Source organism: Pieris napi, chromosome 11 (assembly GCF_905475465.1).
Source record: "Pieris napi chromosome 11, ilPieNapi1.2, whole genome shotgun sequence".
Classification (NCBI taxonomy): domain Eukaryota; kingdom Metazoa; phylum Arthropoda; class Insecta; order Lepidoptera; family Pieridae; genus Pieris; species Pieris napi.
This window is the reverse complement of record NC_062244.1, coordinates 2,839,714-2,863,251: the sequence shown is the minus strand read 5'-3', so window position 1 is coordinate 2,863,251 and position 23,538 is coordinate 2,839,714. Positions and strand designations below refer to the sequence as shown.

Sequence of the window (23,538 nt, the reverse complement as noted above, 5' to 3'; positions counted from 1 at the left end):
GAGCTTCGGAAATGCAAGAGCAATAAACTTTTATAAAAACTATTATGACTCACTGGGTTAAATGAGTTTGATGGACAATACTTCCAGTGTTAGGTATATTGGGAGATTCTCTGTCTTACAGAAATGTCGGTAACGCAATCAGAGTTTGCATGATTTAGAAATGTACGACTTCCGCATATGAAAATCCAATAATTTCCAAATAATTAATATGTTGGTAAAAATTATGAGGGATATTATTTGATTACCTACATATAGTTAAATATCGATTTTATTCATAATCTCAAGAATTTTCTAAATAAGGTTTGTGGGTATTGATGTCTTCCATAGTATCGAGTCACTTTGACAATAAACAATAAGGATCATTATTTTTAGATTTGTATAAACAAAGTGACATTATTTGACACTATATGACATATGAAAGTTGACATTTAGCAGCGCTTAGGCAGGTATTAACTCCTTATTAACCCATTGTATTAACTCCTTTAAGTTTAATATACCTTAGACTGTGTATACCTATTAGCAAGATTGTTACAATATTACTTTAAATTCTCTTATAATATAGTAGACCGAGGCGAATAGGATCACTTTTTCTTTGAGGTTGAGTAAATCATACTAAAGTGTTATATAATGTTATTTTTATTAATAAAATCGTAAGAAGTATTAATAACCTATGAAACAAACATTTGAAAACTTAAATCATACATATATTCTCTTAATTACCTATTAAAAACTAAAAAAAGGAAAATATCCGATTCGCCCCAACTTTCGGGGTGAATCGGATCGTACACAACATATAACCAAATTTTAAGGTATAGTGTTAAATAACTTTGGAATCAGTAAAAATATATAATAATAAGATCTATTTTGATTATTGGCACATAATTCACATATATGGTCCTTTTTTTCTGTAAGCTCATGAACGGTACTGAAAAAATCTTAGCAGCTTTACGTAAGGTAAACTCTTTGTTCTGGACTTTATTTACAGCCTTTTTTATTTTTTCTTGAGACCATTCTCCGGCGGTCATGAAATAAACATGAATCAATAACCTCAAACATGTAATAAATTAGTTTAAAAGTATCATCCAATTCGCCCCTAAGGATATGATCCGATTAGCCCCATAATTAGGACTTTTGAAATAAATATTTTAGACGTTAACCTCTAAGATTATACTTAAAAGCTAATTGGTTCTTTAATATAAACACCTTGCTTAACAATATAAGCCAATGTAGTTGAATTAAGACAAATCCGTCATATGACACAAAGAAATCGTAAGTACGCGTACCTTAGATGAGCGCCAAATTGCGACACACACAAAAAACCGAGTGGCTGACGATCGGCATTGCCACTGATCCACAAGCGCGATCGAAATACTGCTTATGTCGGGAGGTGCTCAGTAAATGAAGAGACATAAAACGCCGGTTGAGTGCGTTCTATGTAATTGTGATATTTGAATTATCAACGGATTTCTAATTTTGATCCGATTCGCCCTGTGATCCGATTCGCCTCGGTCTACCCTATCTTTCTTGCCCTTCCCGTGTCTATTTGTCGAAAACTAGACCCGACTAATATTTGTTGTGTAATAAAAACTGTCTAATACCTATAGAAACATGACTAACAATGTTCATAGATTTAGTTTATTAGTAACCACAACTATTTCAAATCAATTCTCAGACAAATAACAATAACTTTGTTCTTATTTTAATGAAACAAATTCTCGCGTAGCACGAGGACGCTCCGCCCATTGCATGTCTATCTCTTTCTTACTGATCGTTTTATGTTCGGTGTAAAAGAGACGGTTATGGGACGCCTTAGTCAGGCAATCGGGAAATATAAATACTGAAGAAATGCTTTTGATTATTTCGGAGAAGCCACCGATTAATATATTTTAGTAAAATAACATCAGATAATATAAATATATTCTAATAGGTTTGAGACTTTATGTGAATATTTTTAAAAGTTTCCGATCACGATATTCAAGTGGAACGCTTTGATATTGTAATTGTCGTACTTAGGAAATGTAAATAAATTAGCCTTTTAAAATGTTTATTTACCTATTTTTTAAACAAAAATTAGGTACTTTTGGCGAAACCAATTTATAAAGTTACGCGACCTCTTCTTTCTTCTTCTATTATCTTCTTATATTATATAAAAGAAATTATAAAAATAGTAATAGATGTTAAATAAACAGATAGGAATAATAAAAAGTTTATAATAGTTACACGAACAGTTTAATATACCTACACTGACGGACTCATAAACTGCATCAAACTAAAAAACGACTTTGAAATAAATATTTTAACCAAGTATGCAAACTTTCTACACAGATTTAAATTAAAACGTCTAGATTGGTTCGTTAACTTTAAAACAGCGTAGGGTCTTAAGTTTAAGTTTGTGTACTGGAAGGGACCTTAAAACTTTTTTGAAGAAAAACAGAAATTTCAAGAAAATTGGTTTAATTAAAAAATTGGTTTTAACAATAGACACAAGCTTTATGCAAGGGTTTTTTTTTATGTTTTCATAAGGTGTATTACCTCCACGTGCCCTTATTATGGATTCTAATCGGTTCCGCATAGATTTGATTAGGGTCATTAAAACATCTTGTGGAATATTGTCCCATAAAAAACAATATAATATTATAAATAGAAATATAAATAGAACTATCTATTCGATTCCCATGAGCAAAAGCGCGGCCGCAGAGCAAGAGGAAAATAATAAACGGCTCAAATATAAGTCTTTCTCCAACTTTGATTTTGTTACCTTTGGAGTAGAGACTCTTGGGGTTCAAGTGCTTTAATTAGATTGAAGTCGGCGCCTGCTAGATGGTACCGGTGCCCTCAGAGCTGGTACTTTCCAACAAATAATAAGTATCGCAATACATCTTGGACTACAAGCATTAAAGGTACACTGCTACAGGGACAAAACTTTAAATTCGTTATAATTTTCTATTTATCAGTTTTTAAATATTATTATTACTAAGTTGAGCAGTTATGGCCTAGTGGCTTCAGCGTGCGACTCTCATCCCTGAGGTCGTAGGTTCGATCCCCGACGAACTTCGACGACCAATGAACTTTCTTTCTATGTGCGCGTATGTTTCTATTTAACATTCGCTCGAACGGTGACGGAAAACATCGTGAGGAAACTTTCTTAGACCCAAAAAGTCGACAGCGTGTGTCAGGCATTGGAGGCTGATCACCTACTTGCCCAATAGATTGAAAAATGATCTTTGACTTATTTCTACATTAATATATTGCTATTTCTATTCGAGGTAAGTACAATGTTGCCAGTAATCTAATTTATTATATATTATGTACAATATAGGTTGGTTTGTTTACATGAGACGTAAATAAAACTACCAGACCTCATAAATAGAGTGTTACCTGTTCCCGTCTATCGGCACGTGCTATTTAGAGAATAAATAACTGGCAACTTTAAACAATCGATAGGTACTTGAGGTGTTACTTTATTATTGGACTCGGTTACTTGGCCAATTTCGCTTCTTTTTTTTATATATATCCATATCATTTAATAAGGCTGACATGATGTTAAATGATATGGCCTCCCATGGACACTCACATACTTTGAAGGCTCGCAAGTGTGTTGCCTGCCTTTTAATTTACTACACATTTAAATAAAATATTTTACTAATTAACATGTTATTTGTAAAAATACAATAGAACTGGCAAAATAACGAAAAATGCTTTTTTAATAATTTTAAATGCACTATGAACAAGAAACGCTTGTTTAATTATTGTAAATCGCGCTAACCATGAATAATTTTTTATCGTCAGAGGAATGTATATCAACCAGTCGCGATATTTCGCGTGCTGTGCACAAATCATTGATCTTGCAAAATATGAATACACAAATTCGTTTAAATCGGCTTTTATCGGAAATAACTAATACATATTCACTTCATTATCTCGTGTGTTGTCAATATTTCGAAATTTCGAAGAAGTATTTTGTAATAAACGGCTGATTTATTCACAAACTATCATGTTAACAATCATGTACAAAAAAACATTTTTGATCTTAAATTAATATTTTAGTATTAAAATAACAAAAATATTTTCTTAGACAGACTACTACGTATATTATTACCTACTAGATAATTTCTTACCAATTTTTTTAAAGCAGTAGAAGAATACAATCGTTAATTAGTTTTGTGTTAGAGTAATATTCGTATTATTTATGGATAATAAGTAAAATAATGAACAAATTCTAATGAAAAAATAACTAAACGTATACATAATAAGTACATAGGGCGCGTATGGGCGTTGGGCGGGCGGTAGGCGGTCTCGCGTTAACAGCCGCCGACGACAGACGCAGTCTCCTCGCGCCGCGATCTGCGCGTACGCACAGAAAACTGATTTATAGTGTCCCGTTGAAAAAATAATCGTCCAAGTGATGTGATGGAGGGCCAGGAGTGGAGAGACGAGTGGCACCAACCCAGACAGATGGACGGTCAGCCATGCTTTTGTTATTTTAGATTAAGTTAGGTTTTTGAGTCTTTGTTTGCCGATTTCGTGGAGGTACATTACCATATATAATATGTACGACTGCCTAATTCCAAATTATGAATTTAAATGAGAATTTTGATTTTTGGTTCCATTTATGTTACGGTTATTCTTTTGCTAAATACAGTAATTTCTTATTAGAACAAATATTTGTGTCGCTTGATGTGTGAAATATTGTTTTGATAACAATTTTCAACATTTTTATTCCATATAAATTCGTAAGGAAACTTTTGAAGTGTGACATGATAAAGAAATATTTCCTCGTCTATTTTTAAGCATATTTTTTCAGCTAAAGCTACTTTATCAAATTTTTCATATAGCCCTACATAGATTAATAGAGAGCAAATAGGGCCTCAAAATATTGCATTTCAGAGTGATTCAAATGGAATGTTTATTACACTTAACAAAATCGTGGTTTCAATATTTTTATCTGCCCAATCAAAGTCGAGAAATAACTAGCTAAAAACATGCCTTATTTATACAGCAATGTTATTATCTGTATGTATATTATATTTGGTGTTAGCAGGATCAAATTTTAAACAATAAAGTACGTCAACTATACGTATATATATATGTCACATTAATGTTATTATCTGTATGTGTAATGATACTTGGTGTTAGCAGGATCAAATTATTAACAATAAAATATGTCAACTAAATGTACTATTCTTGTAAACCTACACTGTCTACACAATATGTTGCTAAATCGTTAACCGCCGAGAGACACTGAAAAACGTAAACGTTCTGTATTATATAATAATAATGACTTAGTATAATTTATATATTAGGCGACTGTTCAGGAATCACAAGGATTTAAAAAAATATACCCTACGTTACTTGGATAATGCAGCAATCTGGTGAAATAATTTCTTTATCACTCAGTTTCCTCCAGTAGTAAATATTGACGATTATAAGTAGATAATAGTTCTGTTCTGAAAATTATTACTCAGCGCGATATTTCAACTCAGTACTGTGTGGCCAATTATTAAATATTTTCGTTGTCTTGCTGCGCCAGTACAATAATTTTATCAATCCCTTCTCTGGTTATAAAGATATTACTTACGGGGCACGCTTATATGTTTCAACAATAAATTCTTAGGAGGCAAAAATAAATAAATATTTTTTTATTAACACTATACAAAAACATACATATAAAAAAGCAAACATAAGTTATTAGGCAACGGGCGGCCTTCCAGGCAAGCATAGTAGGTTTGGAACAATAAAAAAGAACAACTTTACAGAGGGTAAAGTACAAAAATAATAAACAAAAAGAACATATAATAGCATGTAACACTAACTATAAATAAAATAAAGTAAAATCTAAAATATAATAATAATATAAACAAAAATGTTAAAGCTAATCGTAGGGTTAATAAGTCACAATTATTAATATATATAAATAGCTAATTACGAGGCAGAAGATAAATGATCAAGAAGAAGATTTTTAGACTGTGGTTGTCTGATATCAAGAGGTAAAGTATTCTGTATTTCTTTTGGAGGAGTGATAGAATTCAGTTTTATGAGTTTCAAGAATTAAATTGTCAAGGGAACGCAAATCAAAACTACCGCCAGAGAAAAACATACAATTTTGCTTTAAGTAACTCGGTGAAATATAAAAAATAACAAATACAATTTTGGGTCTAAATTATGAGTTGCGATTCTCAGGTGTCAAGGGTGTAAGGGTCTATCAAGACAAGTACGAAGATGATGCTTAGCTAAGGCAAGGTCATTATGAAAGTAGGCAATTAGAATCAGCTTCGCATTACGCCATACGAGTTTTAAACATTGTTATATGCTTACGTAAAAAATGACAAAAAGTAGCTAAAGGTCATCACACATTTAACTAATCGACAGCGCCAAATATCAATCGTCGCATCGACTGCGCGCGCGCACCCGACGACAGATGGATGAATGAACGCCTCAAGCACGCGGTTTACTCAACCAGAGAAATATGACTGGAATTAATCGATCACTTTGGCGATGGACGGATTTAGTGAGCGTGCTACTTACGATAAAGGTTACAAGGAGATTAAAATTAACTGTTAAAGGGTAGAAGTATGCTGTAAGCTGAAAACGTATAGGTAGCACTCAAAATTTAACATTTCATATGAAATATTGAGCTTCATGCAAATTAAAACCAATTTTTTAGGGAAATTATTAATTTTGCGTTATAAGGTAACACTATAAATTTATAGTACTGAGTACCGGAAAAAACTTGTGTCTGAAGTCGAAACTGTGCTACGTGGAGTCTCGGACTGGTCTAGACTAAATGTAGTCCAATTTAACCGCAAGTTTTTGCTTTTTCCGCTAATCCTCTTTCGAAGACACTCTTAGCCACCAATTTTTAGGGAAAATAATTACGTTACAGTTTATTTATTCACCAAACCATGTACGGGTTTTATGATGTAATATAATATCATCTACCTATATGATATTATATTTTACTTAACGTTAAAATTTTGACTATTCTTAAAAATTTACTTAAAAATCGGCTTGCACCATCCATATAAAATCTAGGCCCTGGTCACTTTGAAGTAATCATGTTATTGAAAGTATTATTTATGCAAAACAATAACGTATAAAATATTAAATTAAACTCACAATTTGTGCGCATAGGCAATTAGTAGCTACTCGAGCTAGCTGTGTTCCGGCGATCGCTTAATTACCACAAAAAATGTCGCCCACCCTGCCCGCTCATTAATTAACATTGACATGTTATAAGACAAACATGCTTGACTATCGCTTACATAATAAATTTTTAAAATTCGAACACAGTGAATTGTATTATTATTTTGAGATCTGTAGGATATAAGCGTTTCCTGAAGCACAGATTATAATGTAATCTGTAATTTAGGAAGAATAAGGTTTAATACGTATTTCGGAGAAAAACGTTGGTGCAGTCAGATCAGATTAGATCCTTTCGATAGGATTGAGCGAGTTGCCGTGCGATTCTGTTAATCCGTCAGTTCACCTCGCACTAACAACGCTCCCTTCGTCACTCACGTCATTTTTGGAATCTCATGGTATTCTGTTAAGCAATTTCACATTACGTCTTGACAAGCGGAGGGAGCTTGTAGTTTATTGTTTATCAGAATGCCAAATCGTAAAATGCGCTCAAATCAGTCGCGAAGTACTGCGAAAACCGCTGTAAGAGTTCGAAAAGTGAGTTACAGAATCGCAAGGCTGAACTTTTATTTTCTATATTAATTGCAGTGTTATGGCGGCTTCAGCGTGCGATTTATTCCGGGTCGTAAGAGTCGAACCTAGGCAATGCACCAATGGACATTCTGTCTATACGTTTTTTATTTAACATCGTGAGGAAACTGGCATGTCTTAGACACAAAAAGTTGACGTGTGTCAGGCACTGATCAACTACTTGTTTATAAACAAATGATCACGAAATTGATACACAAATCGGAGGCCTAAAAGGGTGTAGCGCCACTGGTTCACTTTTGTTTTATATATGTAACTATGTATGAATTAGTTGGTGCCGTGATTGTAATTCAGTTCTATTAAGTATAATTCTTGGGTAATATGAGTCATATAAATTACTAAAACTAATTCAAAACAAAACTAAATTACAAGCTAAGGTCTGCTTAAAAAATAATTTTTAGTAATGTCATTTTCGTTATTATTATTTTTCCTATTATTAATATTTAAATTTATGAAATACGTTGATATCTACCTATAGGCATATAAAGTTTCATAATTAGACAGGATGACCAAGCATTTTTATCTTGAATGTGGGTGGCCCAAATATTTTAAATTCGCATTAGATATTAAACAATTGCGATAAATAAAATAAAGAAAACATTGCAGAGACAGTATTTAATTCTAAAAGAATTTAGCATTTTATGGTTAGCAACATTGAATTTTAATTAACCTCTATGGTAGGTTGGGAAAATAAGGCCTAAGGAAGATAAAATAAAACCCAATCAAATCAACCAGTTTTGATGTTAAGTGAACTTTAAGAACTTTAAGTGTTCTATAGATTGCACTCCGGAGAATGCTCCTTGGAACTACACAACCTGATACGTCATCTCCATTCGAAAACGCTCGACTTGAAGCACGTTGGAATTACACACCTTCGTTTTTGACATACATTCTTGTGAAGACAGTAAAGAAGTGGAACTTCTTGCTTCAATCCTAATATAAAACATAAGTTCCTTTTAGCGGCGGATAAATAGACTTCTTCTGAAGCGAGCCCTCCGATAGGTCGAGTTCTACACAATTATTACTGTAAAATATTAACAAATTGGCAAATTTCACAGTGAAAACAAAAGTTACGATTATTTAATTCTGTCTCTATAGGTCTACTATATTCGGGTAATATATTCTTAATTCCCTAAAGGAGAGACAAACGTGTCAATATAGAATTATTGCTTTAAAAATTGTTTTTTTTTTAAATTTCAAAACATACGTCTGTTTTAAAGCCAATTTCAAGTGAGCTCTTGAGGTTATGCCAATTTCAAGTGCAGCATAAATTATACATTTAGTAAAAAATCTGTCATACGGAATCGGCTAGTTGACATTTGACATCTGGAGCATTATGGAGGTACCAGATTATAACTTAAGCTGGGGTTAAGTCATTAATAACATTTAAATTTCGATTATATGACTCACTATACCCGCATAGGGAAATCCCTTAACATAAATATCTTTAAACAAATTTGGTTTTAAGAAAATATTTATAGAAAGCGCTTGCTAGAAATAATGAAACAAAACGATTTTATCGGCGTCTGTTTCTCGCTTGCTCTCGTACCTTCATAGTTTCCTGTTCGCCAGAGACCTATTGGCCATGCGTTTAGGGGTAGTTTATTGTGATTAATAAAGAAAAGATTAATGTATAACTAGAAGATTTTCCTTTACTGCTAATTGTATGATGGAATTACAATGTTTTTTGTTAAAATTTGCCTATGACAATATAATAATACAGATTGCATTAGCTGTTACTTTGATAGACATAATATTCTTTTATAGACGAGTAGGTGACCAGCATTCTGTGACATATTCATGTTTGGGACTAAAATGCAGGTCTTTAATAATGTCTTTTATTGACATAACCTTTACACATTTAAAGAAAACACTTTTTTACCGGATTGAAGTTATTAATAGAGGACACCGTGAGCCATTTCTGCCAAAACCCTCCATCTTTTAGTCGATACCAACTCCGGGGAAATACAGATAATACAACTTTTTCTACACCTGTGATACTTTTTGACATTCGACACCTTTTGTCTTCAGTCACCGTGACCACGCACGCTGTAAAGCACGCGAAACGTCGGTTAAATTTAAAATTATGTAAAATAATTGTAAATTTATAATAATATACATAACTTCAATGCAGGTCTTTACCATGTTGTAGTTACCGTACGAGTTTTAAATGAGCTATTTGAGCATAGTTTTTAACTATTAATCCCAATAAATTTATACTATTTTTGGTACAATTTCCGTGTAACACGTGTAAGGGTGAAACAGTTACATATTGCAGAATCCCCTACCTTATCTTATCTGCTAATTTTGTTCAATCCTTCAGCATGCCTTCACCTATTTTAAATTTACTGCCAACTTAATGGCTTAATATGTTTTACAGCTGTGAGGTTGTAGACAAATGTTTTTACGAAGAATTTAAAATATGGTTGATTTGACGTAATGTCAGGCAATTTTAGATCTTATTTCTTCTTTAATACCATTTAACAGTATGTATTATTTTTAGGTAGGTAATCTGAAACTATAAACGTTCTATGAATAATTTTTAAAAATTTAATAGTATTTTTATTTACTGGTTTTTAAACACAATACAAATTTAAATTGGTTTAAACGATTAACTAACCCATGTCGGTTAAACTTGTATAAATTTTACATTGCTTTTGGCCCTCAAATACGGCGTGAAAATCTATTAAACATAAAACCAATTTAGAAGCTAAAAAAATACCTACACTTACTTAAATCCATCATTACCTAATCGGACTTTAAACTACCACCGAGTCGCATACTTAAAGATATATATTTAACTCATTAGAGAATTAATTGGCTATTATTGATTATATTACTAAAATCCTTAATTAAGTCGTTAGAATAAATTCAAAGTTCAAGCAAGTTTATGAATTGATTCTAAATGATATGTTTCGCCATTACTTATAAATGATATTTACGAAAATATTGTCAAAATTCAACTGAAATACCGCTTATAATGAATATTAAAGTTTATTTCAGTTGTTTAAGTTCATTGACAATCATAAAACTTCTTAACCTGTCCTATTCTGAAACTTAAAATATTCCTATTGTGCTTCATTAGTTAAATTATAAAATGTAAGTGCTATGTAGAAATTATTGTCAAGTACCGTTAACATGACAAATGAAGATGGCTGCCCACGACACTAGGATTATCCTAGTGTGGCTAGTGCACTTTCTTTTACCTAAATATCCTTTTTTCGTGTATAATAAAGTATTTGAAGTTATACTCTTTAGGCGCGTTATGAAAAATTTATGAGAGTGAAATTTTACGATGCGCGCGCACCGTGACACAAAATTAATAGAATGAAGTTGCCCACGGAAGATACTACGGCATTGGACATAATTTAAAAACAACATTCGAATAATAATAGAATTTATGTTTCACTTAATGTAAGAGAATAATAATAATAATTTATTTATTTAATTTATCAAATGTAGACTGAACTTTATTGACTATAATGACTCCTTTTCTAGTCTCATTGTTTAATTGTAATTAATTATTTGCATGCAATCAAAAACTATTTTTAATAATGCCAAAGAAGTATAACTTCTTACGCGCGTACATAAGTACACGCACCCTTTTTTCTATAAATACCAAAACTAGTGCCAATTTCATTTGAAGCCTATAATAGACATATTGTCTATAATAAACTCATAACTCATACATCAAAGATGGCATCGGCCGAGTTATAAATTCCCATTGTTTATTTTGTTTGAGCGGGCTAATCGCCCGATCCTTTGCACCGAAATATTTTTGTTTATTCACCCGTGAGAAATTTGAAAGAGATGTCAACAGTTGCTTGATATTTTGTAGGTGGTCCCAAATAAGTGGAATTGTTTTGACACTTCAATTAGATTTATGGGACTTATTGTAATTATGATTCATAAATAGTAGAGTCGAGTTTGAGAAATGAATTATCGTGATTGTAATTTCTATATATTTCTAATAGAGCAGTGTTGGTCTAGCGGCTTAAGCGTCCGATCGGTCGTGCGTTCGAATCACGGCTGTCAAAGGAATTTTCAATTAGCATTTGCTACTTGGTGAAGGCAAATATCGTGAGGACGGTACGTCTCAAATCCAAAAATCGATGACATATGTCAGATACAGAAGCTGAACACCTAATTAATTGAAGAAACGGATGCAATCTATATCCAAAACTCCCTGGATTAATTTTTAAATGACGTCATCATTATAAATGATCTTTTTAAAACGACCCTTATTTGAAATTCGATTGATTGAATTTAACTTCCTAGACTAGGCCTTCTGTGCCTGACACACGCCGTCGACTTTTTGGTCTAAGGCAAGCCGGATTCCTCACGATGTTTTCCTTTACCATTCGAGAAAATGTTAAATGCGCACATAGACAGAAACTCCATTGGTGCACTGCCGGGGATCGAACCTACGACCTCAGGGGTGAGAATCGCACGCTCAAGCCACTAGGCCAACCCTGCTGAATTTAACTTATATATTTAACAAAAAAACTAAATATTCAGTAATGGCTATCTTCATATGTTCCTTTCAGACCTTATTAGGGAACTGGGATGTAGTCTCCACAAATATTGGCAAGTGTACTTTTAGTAAGTAAAAACCCAATACAATTTATGAGTAAAACATTTAAATATAGGAACGAGATTATAAGATAGCAACAATTCAAATACCTATTTCCTAAAACACTTAACAGATAACAATAACCTAGCGATTCAGAATACAGTAACATAAATAAATATTCATACCTTTATTCTTCCATTACAAAGCGTAAAAAATAAACAATCATAAAAATATGGCTATCATGTTTATTTTCTATGGGATTTAATCGGAATCATAAATTAAAACGTTAATGGCCTTTAAATAAACTATGAATCTGTATTGATACAGTTTGCTTCGCAGTTTTCTCGTTTTATAACAAAACTCGTAAATAGAACTAATAATGTAGAAATAATTTAAAAATGAATTAAAATTAAAAGAAATAAAGGACAAGACAAAGGTTAGAAATGCTGTTACTTGTAGTAAAAGATTTAAATGGACAGGACACAATATTTATCTTCTATAAATGGACGAAGAAAGTGACGGAATGGCTTCCTCGCTATGACAAAAGAAAACTAGGAAGACAAATAAAAAGATGGGAAGATGATGTGCGAAGAGTAGCTGGCCCTATGTGGCTACGTAAAGCTAGAAACAGAAGAGTGGAAGTCCTTAGAGTTGGTCTATGTCCAAGCACAATCTGTATAATGGCCGATTTACATTATCTTAGTGTTTAGGAGAGTGCTTTAGTACAACTTGAAAGGCAAGTTCTTTAGCGTAGCGTTTACTAAAGCAAGTAGCGTTTACATGTTTCAACTAAAGTACTATCCTAAAGCACTCTCCTAAACACTAAGATAATGTAAATCGGCCTTAACAGAAATCAACCGGCTTGCCGATTAATTATTTATTTTTTATTTTTCGTGTAAATTTTTTAGTATTTCAAATTTTTATGTACTAGTATGAGAGACTTATACTTATACTACAGTATATTAGTAATGTAAAAATGTAAACGGTATGGGTTTGATTCCATGGAAGATGGACCGGGTGCTGGTATGGGATGCAACCTGTTCAGACACTCTGGCCCCTTCCCATCTTCATGGAATCAACAACAGAGCTGGTGCGGCTTGTGAAGCGCCTGAAAAATCTAAAGCATTCAAATACAGGCTCCGAATATTATTTTGTCCCATTCGGTTCGAGACCCTTGGTCCGTGGAGTCCTAGCGCTAAAGGCTTTAAAGGAAATATCAAAAAGGTTAGTCGACATCACAGGACACTAATATATTTAAGTTAATATATTTTAAGGTTAGTTAATGTTTTTTTGTTATAGATTTTAATAAGTTTATTGCATATAATAAGATCGTGCTTATTAGCTCGTGGTATATCCGATATCCACGTGGTATACCAGGTGGACGTATCAAGTGACGAAATGTCCCGGCCCAACCAATGAAACAGCGAATTGGTATACCAAAAATGCTGGTTAGAGGATATCATAGCTGTAGGAAGCATTGAATAGAAGTATCGAAAATCAAAGATAATAGACATGAGCTGGAGCAGGCATACACTCAAGATGGGTTTCCAACCCTACACTAACGACTTCACCAAACTGAGCGTTATTTAAGGCAGTTTTAGCTACTACTAGTGGACCCGACAGACGTTGTCCTGCATGATATTTCAAGCGATTAGTAAAGCAAAGTATGAAAGTACCGACTGCAGCGCCATCTGGCGGGCTGATTTGTGAATCTAAACCATTCCCAGATCCCCTTGAACACACACAAAAAATTTCATCAAAATCGGTCCAGTCGTTTGAGAGAAGTTCAGTGACATACACACTCACAGAAGAATTATATATATAAAGATATGGAACCAGCTGCCCACTGAAATAGTACCGAACCAATTTGACTTAGGGTCCTTCAAGAAAAGAGCATACCAATATATACTTTAAAGGCCGGCAATATATACTCGCATTCGGAGTGACCATTGGTGGCAGTATCACTTAACACCAAGTCAGCCCGTTTGCGCCCAGCCCTGCGATTCTGTAACTCACTTTTCGAACTCACACAGCGGTTTTCGCATCGGCGGTCGCTCTCAAATCAGTCGTGAAGCAGTCATTTTCTGAAAAGGTGGGAGCTAGTAGTTTATTGTTTGTAGCATTGCAAATATTTTATTTTTGTAAAGTGGGAAATAAAGCGTGTATTATAATAATAATATAGGTATACCAATATCCGTTTAAACGCGTCTTCCAATTTATCGTATTTAACTATCTCCAACTCATACTTCTATTGTGACAGTGACAATTATTAACATGACATTGTAAAAATAAAATGCTATGAATAGTCCGGTCAATTTAGACATCCAAGGTTACAGTAATTCGCACTTGGCTGAATATTGGTAGGATTGCTCAATACACTATTAAAAAGGAAATGTGAAAAGTCCTCATCGATCCGGCACGTGCAAAAAAATTTACTCCGGGTCAAAGATCACAAAAATGGGTTTTTCGCGATATTCAGCAAAATGGTAAGTTTGTCATAAAATTAGTTTCGACAAAAATTGTAGATCAGATAATTATCTATAAAAAATGTCCAAATACTTTTCTGCTAAGAGCCACCGTTTTTGAGATATAACGATTCAAAAAGTTAAAAGAGTTGTAATCGTCATAATATGCACACGTTTCCACGCCACCTTTGAGGTAGTGTACTTAGCGTTTTTTTTTAATGTGGTTTCCCCGGTAGGCCTATTCCACTGATCTTTTATGATTCTGTTTAATTTGAATCTATTGAATAACTGTAGATATTGACAAGGGTTGAAAATGATGAAAGGGGTGTAAATTACAAAAAATAAGAAAATTTATCCGTCTGAATCTAAATCATCATTAATTTCTGCTTTCTCTTGTTCTTGTTCTTCTTCTCTTCCTTCTCCTTCTTCTCCTTCTTCTTTATCTTCTTCATTCTGGGTGTTAATAAATTGTCCTAATAATGACACATCGCATGTCTCTTCGTCAACATCAAATGAATCTTCAATTGTTGGCAATTCAACATTGGAGCATGACCGGCTTTGACAGTTAGTACATGCTACAGAACAAAACAGTCCAACTATTTTTGCAACCACATTTAGCACTACATCCCTTTTTACAGTTGCATAAAATGGTGTTTAGTAGTTTTTCTGGTGCAGGTGGAAGTAAAGTCTGAACTGGCTCTAATGAATTGTCGACCAACTTCCAACCCCAGTCTTTTCCAACAGCACGAAATAGGTTAGAAAAAATAGGTTACAATAAACACGTGTTTTCACTCCAGAGCGATGTTGCTGAAGGTTACAGTAGCGTAGAAAATAAAGGACTGGGTTTTTTTTACCCGAAATTTTCATATCTTATATGTGTAAGTCACACTGACCGATAGAACGATATTTTTGCTTGTATTACGGCTGCAGTGATGTATATACGTGGTGTACTTATACATATTATGACGATTACAACTCTTTTAACTTTTTGAATCGTGATTGTTGGTGACGAGGCGAAGAATTAAAAGACTATTTTCGAAAAAGTGTGCAGCTGCGGAAGCAGTGTCGAGCGACGTGTAGTGTGGTCAGTGACCTCAGGTGAATGAACGAGACGATAGCACACCACACGCTCGCCCGGCCCCCGCCCCCCGCAGTTGCATTACACTATTTATTATCAAACTAAACAAAACTACAATTTCATCGTGCACATTCTCCCCCCAGTGCGACCTGCGCACTCTCTATCAGCAGTACGATGATCTTCTTGGAAAGTCTTTAAAGATTCCAGCCCTAGTCTGCACCTCGACCACGCGACTGACGCCATCTTTGCCCAGGAAAGTCGACACGACCCTTCCCCTAGGCCACGTATTTTTGGGCAGGATTCCATCCACAACGAGCACCAGAACTCCCAGCTCTGGAATCTTCCCTCAACTAGCCAGCCGTTGCCGCGCCGCCAAATTCGCCCGTGAACCGAAGCAATAATTTGAGTTCTGTGGGATAAGATAATGAACTTAAAAACTCCCCCCGTCATCCTTATTAGGCGCATCCATGACGAAAATCTGGATGCGTCAGGCAAGCCAGTGATTAGGCGATTTCTTGCACAACAATCGACAACTGACAGTCGCTCTTCTCCTGTACTTTCTTCAGTTACCGCCTCTTCTATTTTTCTCGTAGGCCAAGTCTCTTCTCGAGAATATAAGAAATTGGATCCCCGAAACCATCGATGATACCTATTGAAATTTCGAGGTACATTTCTAGTGGCATCATCACGAGGAATGTAAAGTTTCTTGTCCCATGCATGACCGACGCGCCACGATTTTTCTAATATCCCTCTTGCGGGCAAAGTTATCGATGTAATAAGACCCAAGGGATCAAAAAGAGACATAATAGCTTTTAGGAATCCTCGATTAGTGGTTCGCTTGGTCCCTTCGAGTACTTCCAGATTTGCCTTTTTAATATTTAGATTAAAAGTAAGGTGATCATCACTGGTTCTCCAAACCAGACCCAAAGTCTTTTCCAACGGAGCTAATGGGCTATCTTGAACCTCGACTTCCTTACTTCTATTCTGGAGTTGCGGCTCCAACTTGGCTATAACTTCAGGTATGTTACTCGCCCATTTTTGTAAATGAAATTTACCTTGACGGTGCACAAAATTGACTTCTTTCGCTATACGCTTAGCTTCTTCGACAGAATCAAAACTTTGGAGATAATCATCCATGTAGCGATTGCGACAAATTGCATCTGCAGCTTCAGGGTACTCCCGTCGATATTCTTCAGCATTTAAATTTTTAATATAAATGGCAGTACAAGGTGAAGACGCCGCACCAAAAATCACTCTTGTCATACGATACTCTTGAGGTTCATTCTCTCGTCTATCACCTCGCCATAAAAAGTGCAATGCATCCCTGTCCTCAGTCCTTATTTTGATTTGAAGAAACATTTCCCGAATATCTCCTGACACAGCAATCGGTCTTTGTCGAAAGCGCATCAAAATAACAGGTAGTGATTGTAACAGATCTGGTCCGGTAAGTAACATGTCATTCAAAGATATCCCATTCGTTGTAGCAGCAGCGTCCAGAACGATTCGCGGTTTCGATTTTGATGGATTAATCACAGCAAAATGTGGTAGGTACCAAGTGCGGCCAGAACGAGACGAAGGTAGGGCCTCCTCAGCATAGCCACATTCTAAAAGATACTCAATTTGAGCATTATACTCCATTTTCTGCTTAGGGTTTCTATCTAATTTCTTCTCAATCGCTATCAATCTTCTTAAAGCATTCTCTCTATTTTCTGGTAATTCCAGTTCTTCTTTGCGCCACAACAACCCCGATTCAAAACGTCCATCAGGAAGACGGTGGCTGTAGCTCTTTAATAATGACAACGCGCGTTCCTCTGCATCATTTTTTTGACGTTTTGGTTCGATTCCTAGTGAATCTATACTTAAAAACTGTTTGAACAAATCTTCTAATTTATTTTCATTCTTTTCATCTTCTTCTTCATTATGATTTACCAGCTTTAATACACTAACTTTTCCAGGCCCCTTAGTAGGCCCGTGCAATACCCAACCTAATTCTGTTAATGATGCAACTGGATCTCTGCACCTACCACTTCTAATCTTCCTCGAAATAATCAAATGCCAGTTGTCCTGGCCAATAAGAAGAGTAGGTGTACCTCGATCATATGTAAGATCCTCGGTTATTTCCAGAAGGTGATCACAACCTTCTATCATATCTGCATCCACCGATTGGTGATTAAGATTCAAACTATCAATTGTTCGTGCTTCTATTTTATGCTCCTTATCCGTGTGAACACCATTAATATAGAGACTCACTCTCCTTGAACTGGAAGCCTCCGTACGTGCTCCTGCCACCCCTTCAATAATAAAAGACTCTTCTGGACCTGTAAGTCCAATCTCAGAAGCAACTTCTTTCTCTATAAGAGTGACCGATGACCCCTCATCAAGCAATGCAAATGTAGTCATGGTCCCCTTGGGACCTCTCAATCTTACTGGCACAATCTTCAGCAAAGCTCTACCAACTTTCTGTCGAGTCGCAGCTACAACAGCTGATTTTCCTGCTGGTTCTATTGGCGTCTCTGAGGGAGACGCTGAAAAGTGCAGAAGTGAATGATGAGACGCCTTGCAGCCTTCGATCCCACATGGCTTATAGGAACACCTATGACGATGATTGCGAAGTCCTAAACATCTAAAACACAGGTTCAAATCTTTAGCCTTCTCCCATCTACATTTACTCTCCAAATCCATGAACTGTTTACAGTCTTCTATGTAATGTAAATGATGACAGACAGTACATTCATAGCTCTGTTTCTTTGGCGTTATGTACGTTCCAGGTGTTGCAGTAGTAGATGCCACATTTGTTACAAACGGTCTTCTTTGTGATGACGAGTGATTAACATTTTCAACTTGAGAATACCGACTGCAAAGGTCCGCCTCGCGGGAAAAGAATGAAGATAATTTAACTAAGTCCGCCTCTTCCTCAGGTCGACCCGCAGCGTAGTCATACCAACGGTACCTCAAGGTCGGTGTCATCTTCTCCACAACAGCTCTCACAGATTCCGGGTTAAACAAGTAGCATTTCTTTTTTAAAGCCTTGATGACTGTAACAATATTGACTATCTTGCTTGAAAAAATACAAATATCACGAGGATTATCAGAAAGTTTTGAAAGTTGTTTAATCTTGTCTATCTCCATAATAACTAATGCATCAGGTCGTCCAAATCTTGCTTCCAAGAGTGACAAAATCTCTCCAGGCTCCACATCTGCTATAAACAAAGAAATGACAGCTTCCTTAGCTGCCCCCTTCAGGCTTCTTCTTAGTCGCACCAAATTTTCCAATTTAGAGAAATTACTGCTAGTTTCATTATACGCTGCTCTAAACGCTAACCACTCACTACTTGCCCCGCTAAAAATAGGTAATTCGAATAGCGTTTTTGGGCTCTGCATCGCTCGTGCGGCTTCAGTAAGCGCAGATACGAGTGTCTTAATATCGAGCTGCTGATTCGAAGTTGTTTGAGCATCACGATCGTTTGAATCCAACCAATCTCTAACTAAACTATCACTCTCTCTGAAGCCTTTATTTTCCGCCAAGCTATCCAGCTCACTACCCTGCGCTTCAATAGCCGCTAATTCAGCTTCAGCGAAAGCGGCCTTAGCGCAAGCCTCTTCTATTCTTGCAGCTGCTAATCTTTTTAAAGCTTCTGCCCGCTGCACACTCTTCTTGCTCACCACCGATCGCTTCTCCGAAGGAGCCTTAGGGTATTCGTGTAATGACTTCTCTGATTGATGATGAACGGCTGCCATTGATGCAGGAGCTGGCGCTTGCGGATTTGCTAAGTTATCGTCTTCATGTGTAGGATGTACTGGGGCCGATTCACATTTTACGGCCTGGCGTCTGAGCGACCTAGTAATTGGCATGTTTGGGAGAAAAAAAGTAATTAGTCAATTTAAAAGAAATCTCAACACTTAACACACACGCCACGCCCAAACGCACAAAAAATATAACTTTATTCACTACACATAAAAAGTTATTGAAAAGAACTCGTTACTACGAAACGAACACGAAAATTATTTACGTATTACGTACGAACACAACAGCAAAATACTATTATTTATAATTGTAATACCGCACTCGAGCACTATTATTTTATTTTATTTCAATACGCAACGTAAAAATAATCACAAATTATTCACACTAATATTTTCATAAACACACACTTTAATATTATATAAATATAGTTTCACAAAATATATAACGAACCGAACAACTATTAATTACTCACTAACATTCACTTTAAACGTAGGTAGGTTCACTATCACAAAAAAATAATGAATACCAGTATGAAACAAATAACTATTTCAACAAGTATTTTATTTAAATACTAAAAACGAATCGAACGAACAATAATTGAATAGCTATTTATTTCATAACTATGTATTTAAGTAATTATTTTCACCTCACTAACACTTAAACAGGTATATTTATTACGTACTTCGATGAAACGAAACAAATAACTAATTAACTATTTAAATAATAAAACGAAACGAACAATAATTTTATAGTTATTAGTTTTCACGAAATACGCAATTTACCTATAAAATAAATCACTGTGCATTCCGCAATAAAAGTACCTAACATATAAGAACCGAGAACAAAGGAAACACAGGGCGTGCGCGTGATTCACTGTAATATTCACTTGCACACAAAACTTCACGATTCAAATCACTTTTATACGATTACACACTTCACTAATTGTCTATAAATGTTCAAAGATCCGGCCGAAGACCAAAATGTTGCTGACGAAGCGAAGAAATAAAAAACTATTTTCGAAAAAGTGTGCAGCTGCGGAAGCAGTGTCGAGCGGCGTGTAGTGTGGTCAGTGACCTCAGGTGAATGAACGAGACGATAGCACACCACACGCTCGCCCGGCCCCCGCCCCCCGCAGTTGCATTACACTATTTATTATCAAACTAAACAAAACTACAATTTCATCGTGCACAGTGATATCTCAAAAACGGTGGCTCTTAGGAAAAAAAGTATTCAGACATTTTTTATAGATAATTATCTGATCTACAATTTTTGTCTAAACTAATTATATGATAAAATACCATTTTGCTGAAAATCGCGAAAAACCCATTTTTGTGATCTTTCGCCCGGAGTAAATTTTTTTGCACGTGCCGGATCGATGAGGACTTTTCACATTTCCTTTATAATAGTGTATTGAGCGATCCTACCAATATTCAGCCAAGTGCGAATTATTGTAACCTTACCCCTATTTTTTAGTCTAATTTGACCGGATTAGAAATATATTTATATAAACGGTGTACAGTCATAAGTCTAGAATATTATTATTACGTATTGTGAAGCAGATTTCTTCGGTGTAGCGTTATAACTTTATAATCAAAATAAACAATTCCTTGTGATCTGTTTATTTATCCTATATTTTAAACGCAGCCGTAAGTGGAATAGAACTTTGAAGTGTTTGTATGATGCTACTGTTTTATACTTGAGACGAAATCATTTTAGTATTCATTTATTTAACTTTTGCCAGTACAGAGGATGGGAAAATAGTTGTCTAAAGCAAGTCGAAACTTCAACGTAATCTTGACTGTACTATTTAAAACAATTAAAAATGTATTTGACCAATTAATTCTTAAATGGTTTTTTCGATACTCTAACGGGCGCTTTCTATACTCAATGCATTTCCATTTTTTTATATAAAAATTATTATGATTTTACAATAAATCTATACGTTTTATATAAATAAACACGTCTTCAAGTAGTAATATAGTTCCTCACAAATAAGGACAATGCGACCAATCCTTTTTTACAAGGATTTCAAAGCAGGGATTGTCGTATTGAAATGCAGATTTTTGATCAATCCATCGCAAAAATTCTGGATAGGAAATAATTTTAGATTATAGATGGAGTTTAGAAAGTGGCCGTAAGTGGGGGTAGGGGGGTAATAGTAATCAATTGTAAGACATCAACAAGCGTGTAAACGTATGCTTCATAGCAGCGCATGCGTCTTCAATTGTCGTTAAATTAGGAGACAAAAGACGAACGGCGGTGTTTCTAACTTCTCTTTTGTAATATTGGTACACATATTACTTATGGTTACGGTCAAATAGTTCTACGATTTACAAGGAAATATATTTTGTTTAGTTTAACATTTTAACTAATTTAAAAAAAATATAGCTGTTTATAGAAATATCTAGTTCATAATGTGAAGAAGTAGTAAACAAATCGGTTCTCACGAGGATGGCGTGCAAGATAAATTAATCGCACATATGCCGACGGACGGATAAATTCATTGTAATCGTTTATTGAGGTAGGTTCTAGGAATGCTAAAGCTCATTTATCTAAGCCACAAAATAATGCTTATTAAATGATTTACAAGTTTACAAGCAATTATTTAATCAATTACCGTCTAAAATTCGTAATATAAGCGCGTTTAACCAATTCAAAAGGGCATTAATATATCAGAATGAGAGTAGACTAAAATTGCGACGGCTAATGGCGACGTGTATATCGTTCGATATACATTAAATAAAATACATTCTTTTTGTAATGAGAAACAAAGTTCTTTAAACATTAAATATCAAACAATTATGATGAATTTTAGAATTTAGATTGTTGACAGCAAAGAGAATCTATAATGAAAATGTTTGCTTTCGTAAAGAAAGTTGTTGAAAGTCTGAATTTAGTACCTATATAACAAAGTGAGTGTAGTTGATTATTTTGTGAAATAAGGTCTTCACAAAATGGCTGCCGTCGTCTATGATCAGCTATGATACTACGAATTATTGATATAATGTAATGAATACTAACAACATTTATTTATAACTTCTAAAACAATATGCATAGACAATCCACATATAGGTACATCAATTTCATTACGTAAAAAATATAACTACCAGTAAACGTCAAATATTTTCAGTTTAGAATTAAATTTTCCCATAGACCACTAGACTGTGCACTTGACAATAAAGAATAGAGCAATCAAACTTCAAGAAATACATTTTGTTATTCAATTATGTACCACCCTCGTGGACACAAATCACTTCAGAACACTGTAATCTGAACTATGCGACCAAACTAACACTTGACACATTCCTGAATATATTACATCAATTAGAGTTGACTGAATTTGTTTACTGAAATATTTCTCTTATATCGTTTCTAAGTTAGTTTTCGTCTACAAAATACCGGTGGCGTTACAGCCTTTTAGGTCTGGGCCTCAGATTTATTTATTTGTTTCGTGATCAAATCCTCCGCGTGTTCTATCGACTTTTTGGATCTAAAGTATGCGGGTTTCCTCACGATGTTTTTTTTCACCATTGTGTTAAATGCGCATATCTGTAGATGAAATCTACGACCTCAGGGATGAGAGACCCACGCTGAAGCCACTGAAGATAATACTGGTCTTTCGTCTGGAGAAGAACCCAGTATCAGTACTTGGTGATATCGGTGTCGGCATTAAAAAAATATTTGTTATTTTGGAAGAACTTGTGCCTCCGTAGTAATCGTGTAGTTTAAACGGTTCGATTAAATGCAGTTCAATTCATAACTGTTAAACATATAGGTATTTTGTCGATGTTTATTAATAAAATACTTATCACCTCAACGTACTAAAAAAATATCAATTTCTAGAATAATTCAAAAAGACGTCTACAAAATACTACTACTATACTTTAATATTTTGTTCATGAATTTAAAGTTGCTATAATTGATAATGAAACAAGTTAGTAACTTGAGT

General features: G+C 34.7%; 1 protein-coding gene across 1 annotated transcript in view; it reads left to right on the top strand.

Annotated features, from left to right (window-relative positions):
- Positions 1-4,314: 4,314 nt before the first annotated feature.
- The window catches only part of LOC125054021 (T-box transcription factor TBX1-like), a 37,896-nt gene continuing 18,672 nt past the window's right edge, over positions 4,315-23,538 (top strand). Inside the window, exon 1 of the mRNA XM_047655672.1 lies at positions 4,315-4,462. Coding sequence (XP_047511628.1) covers positions 4,411-4,462 — 52 coding nt within the window. The 5' untranslated portion in view covers positions 4,315-4,410. The remainder of the gene's footprint in view (positions 4,463-23,538) is intronic.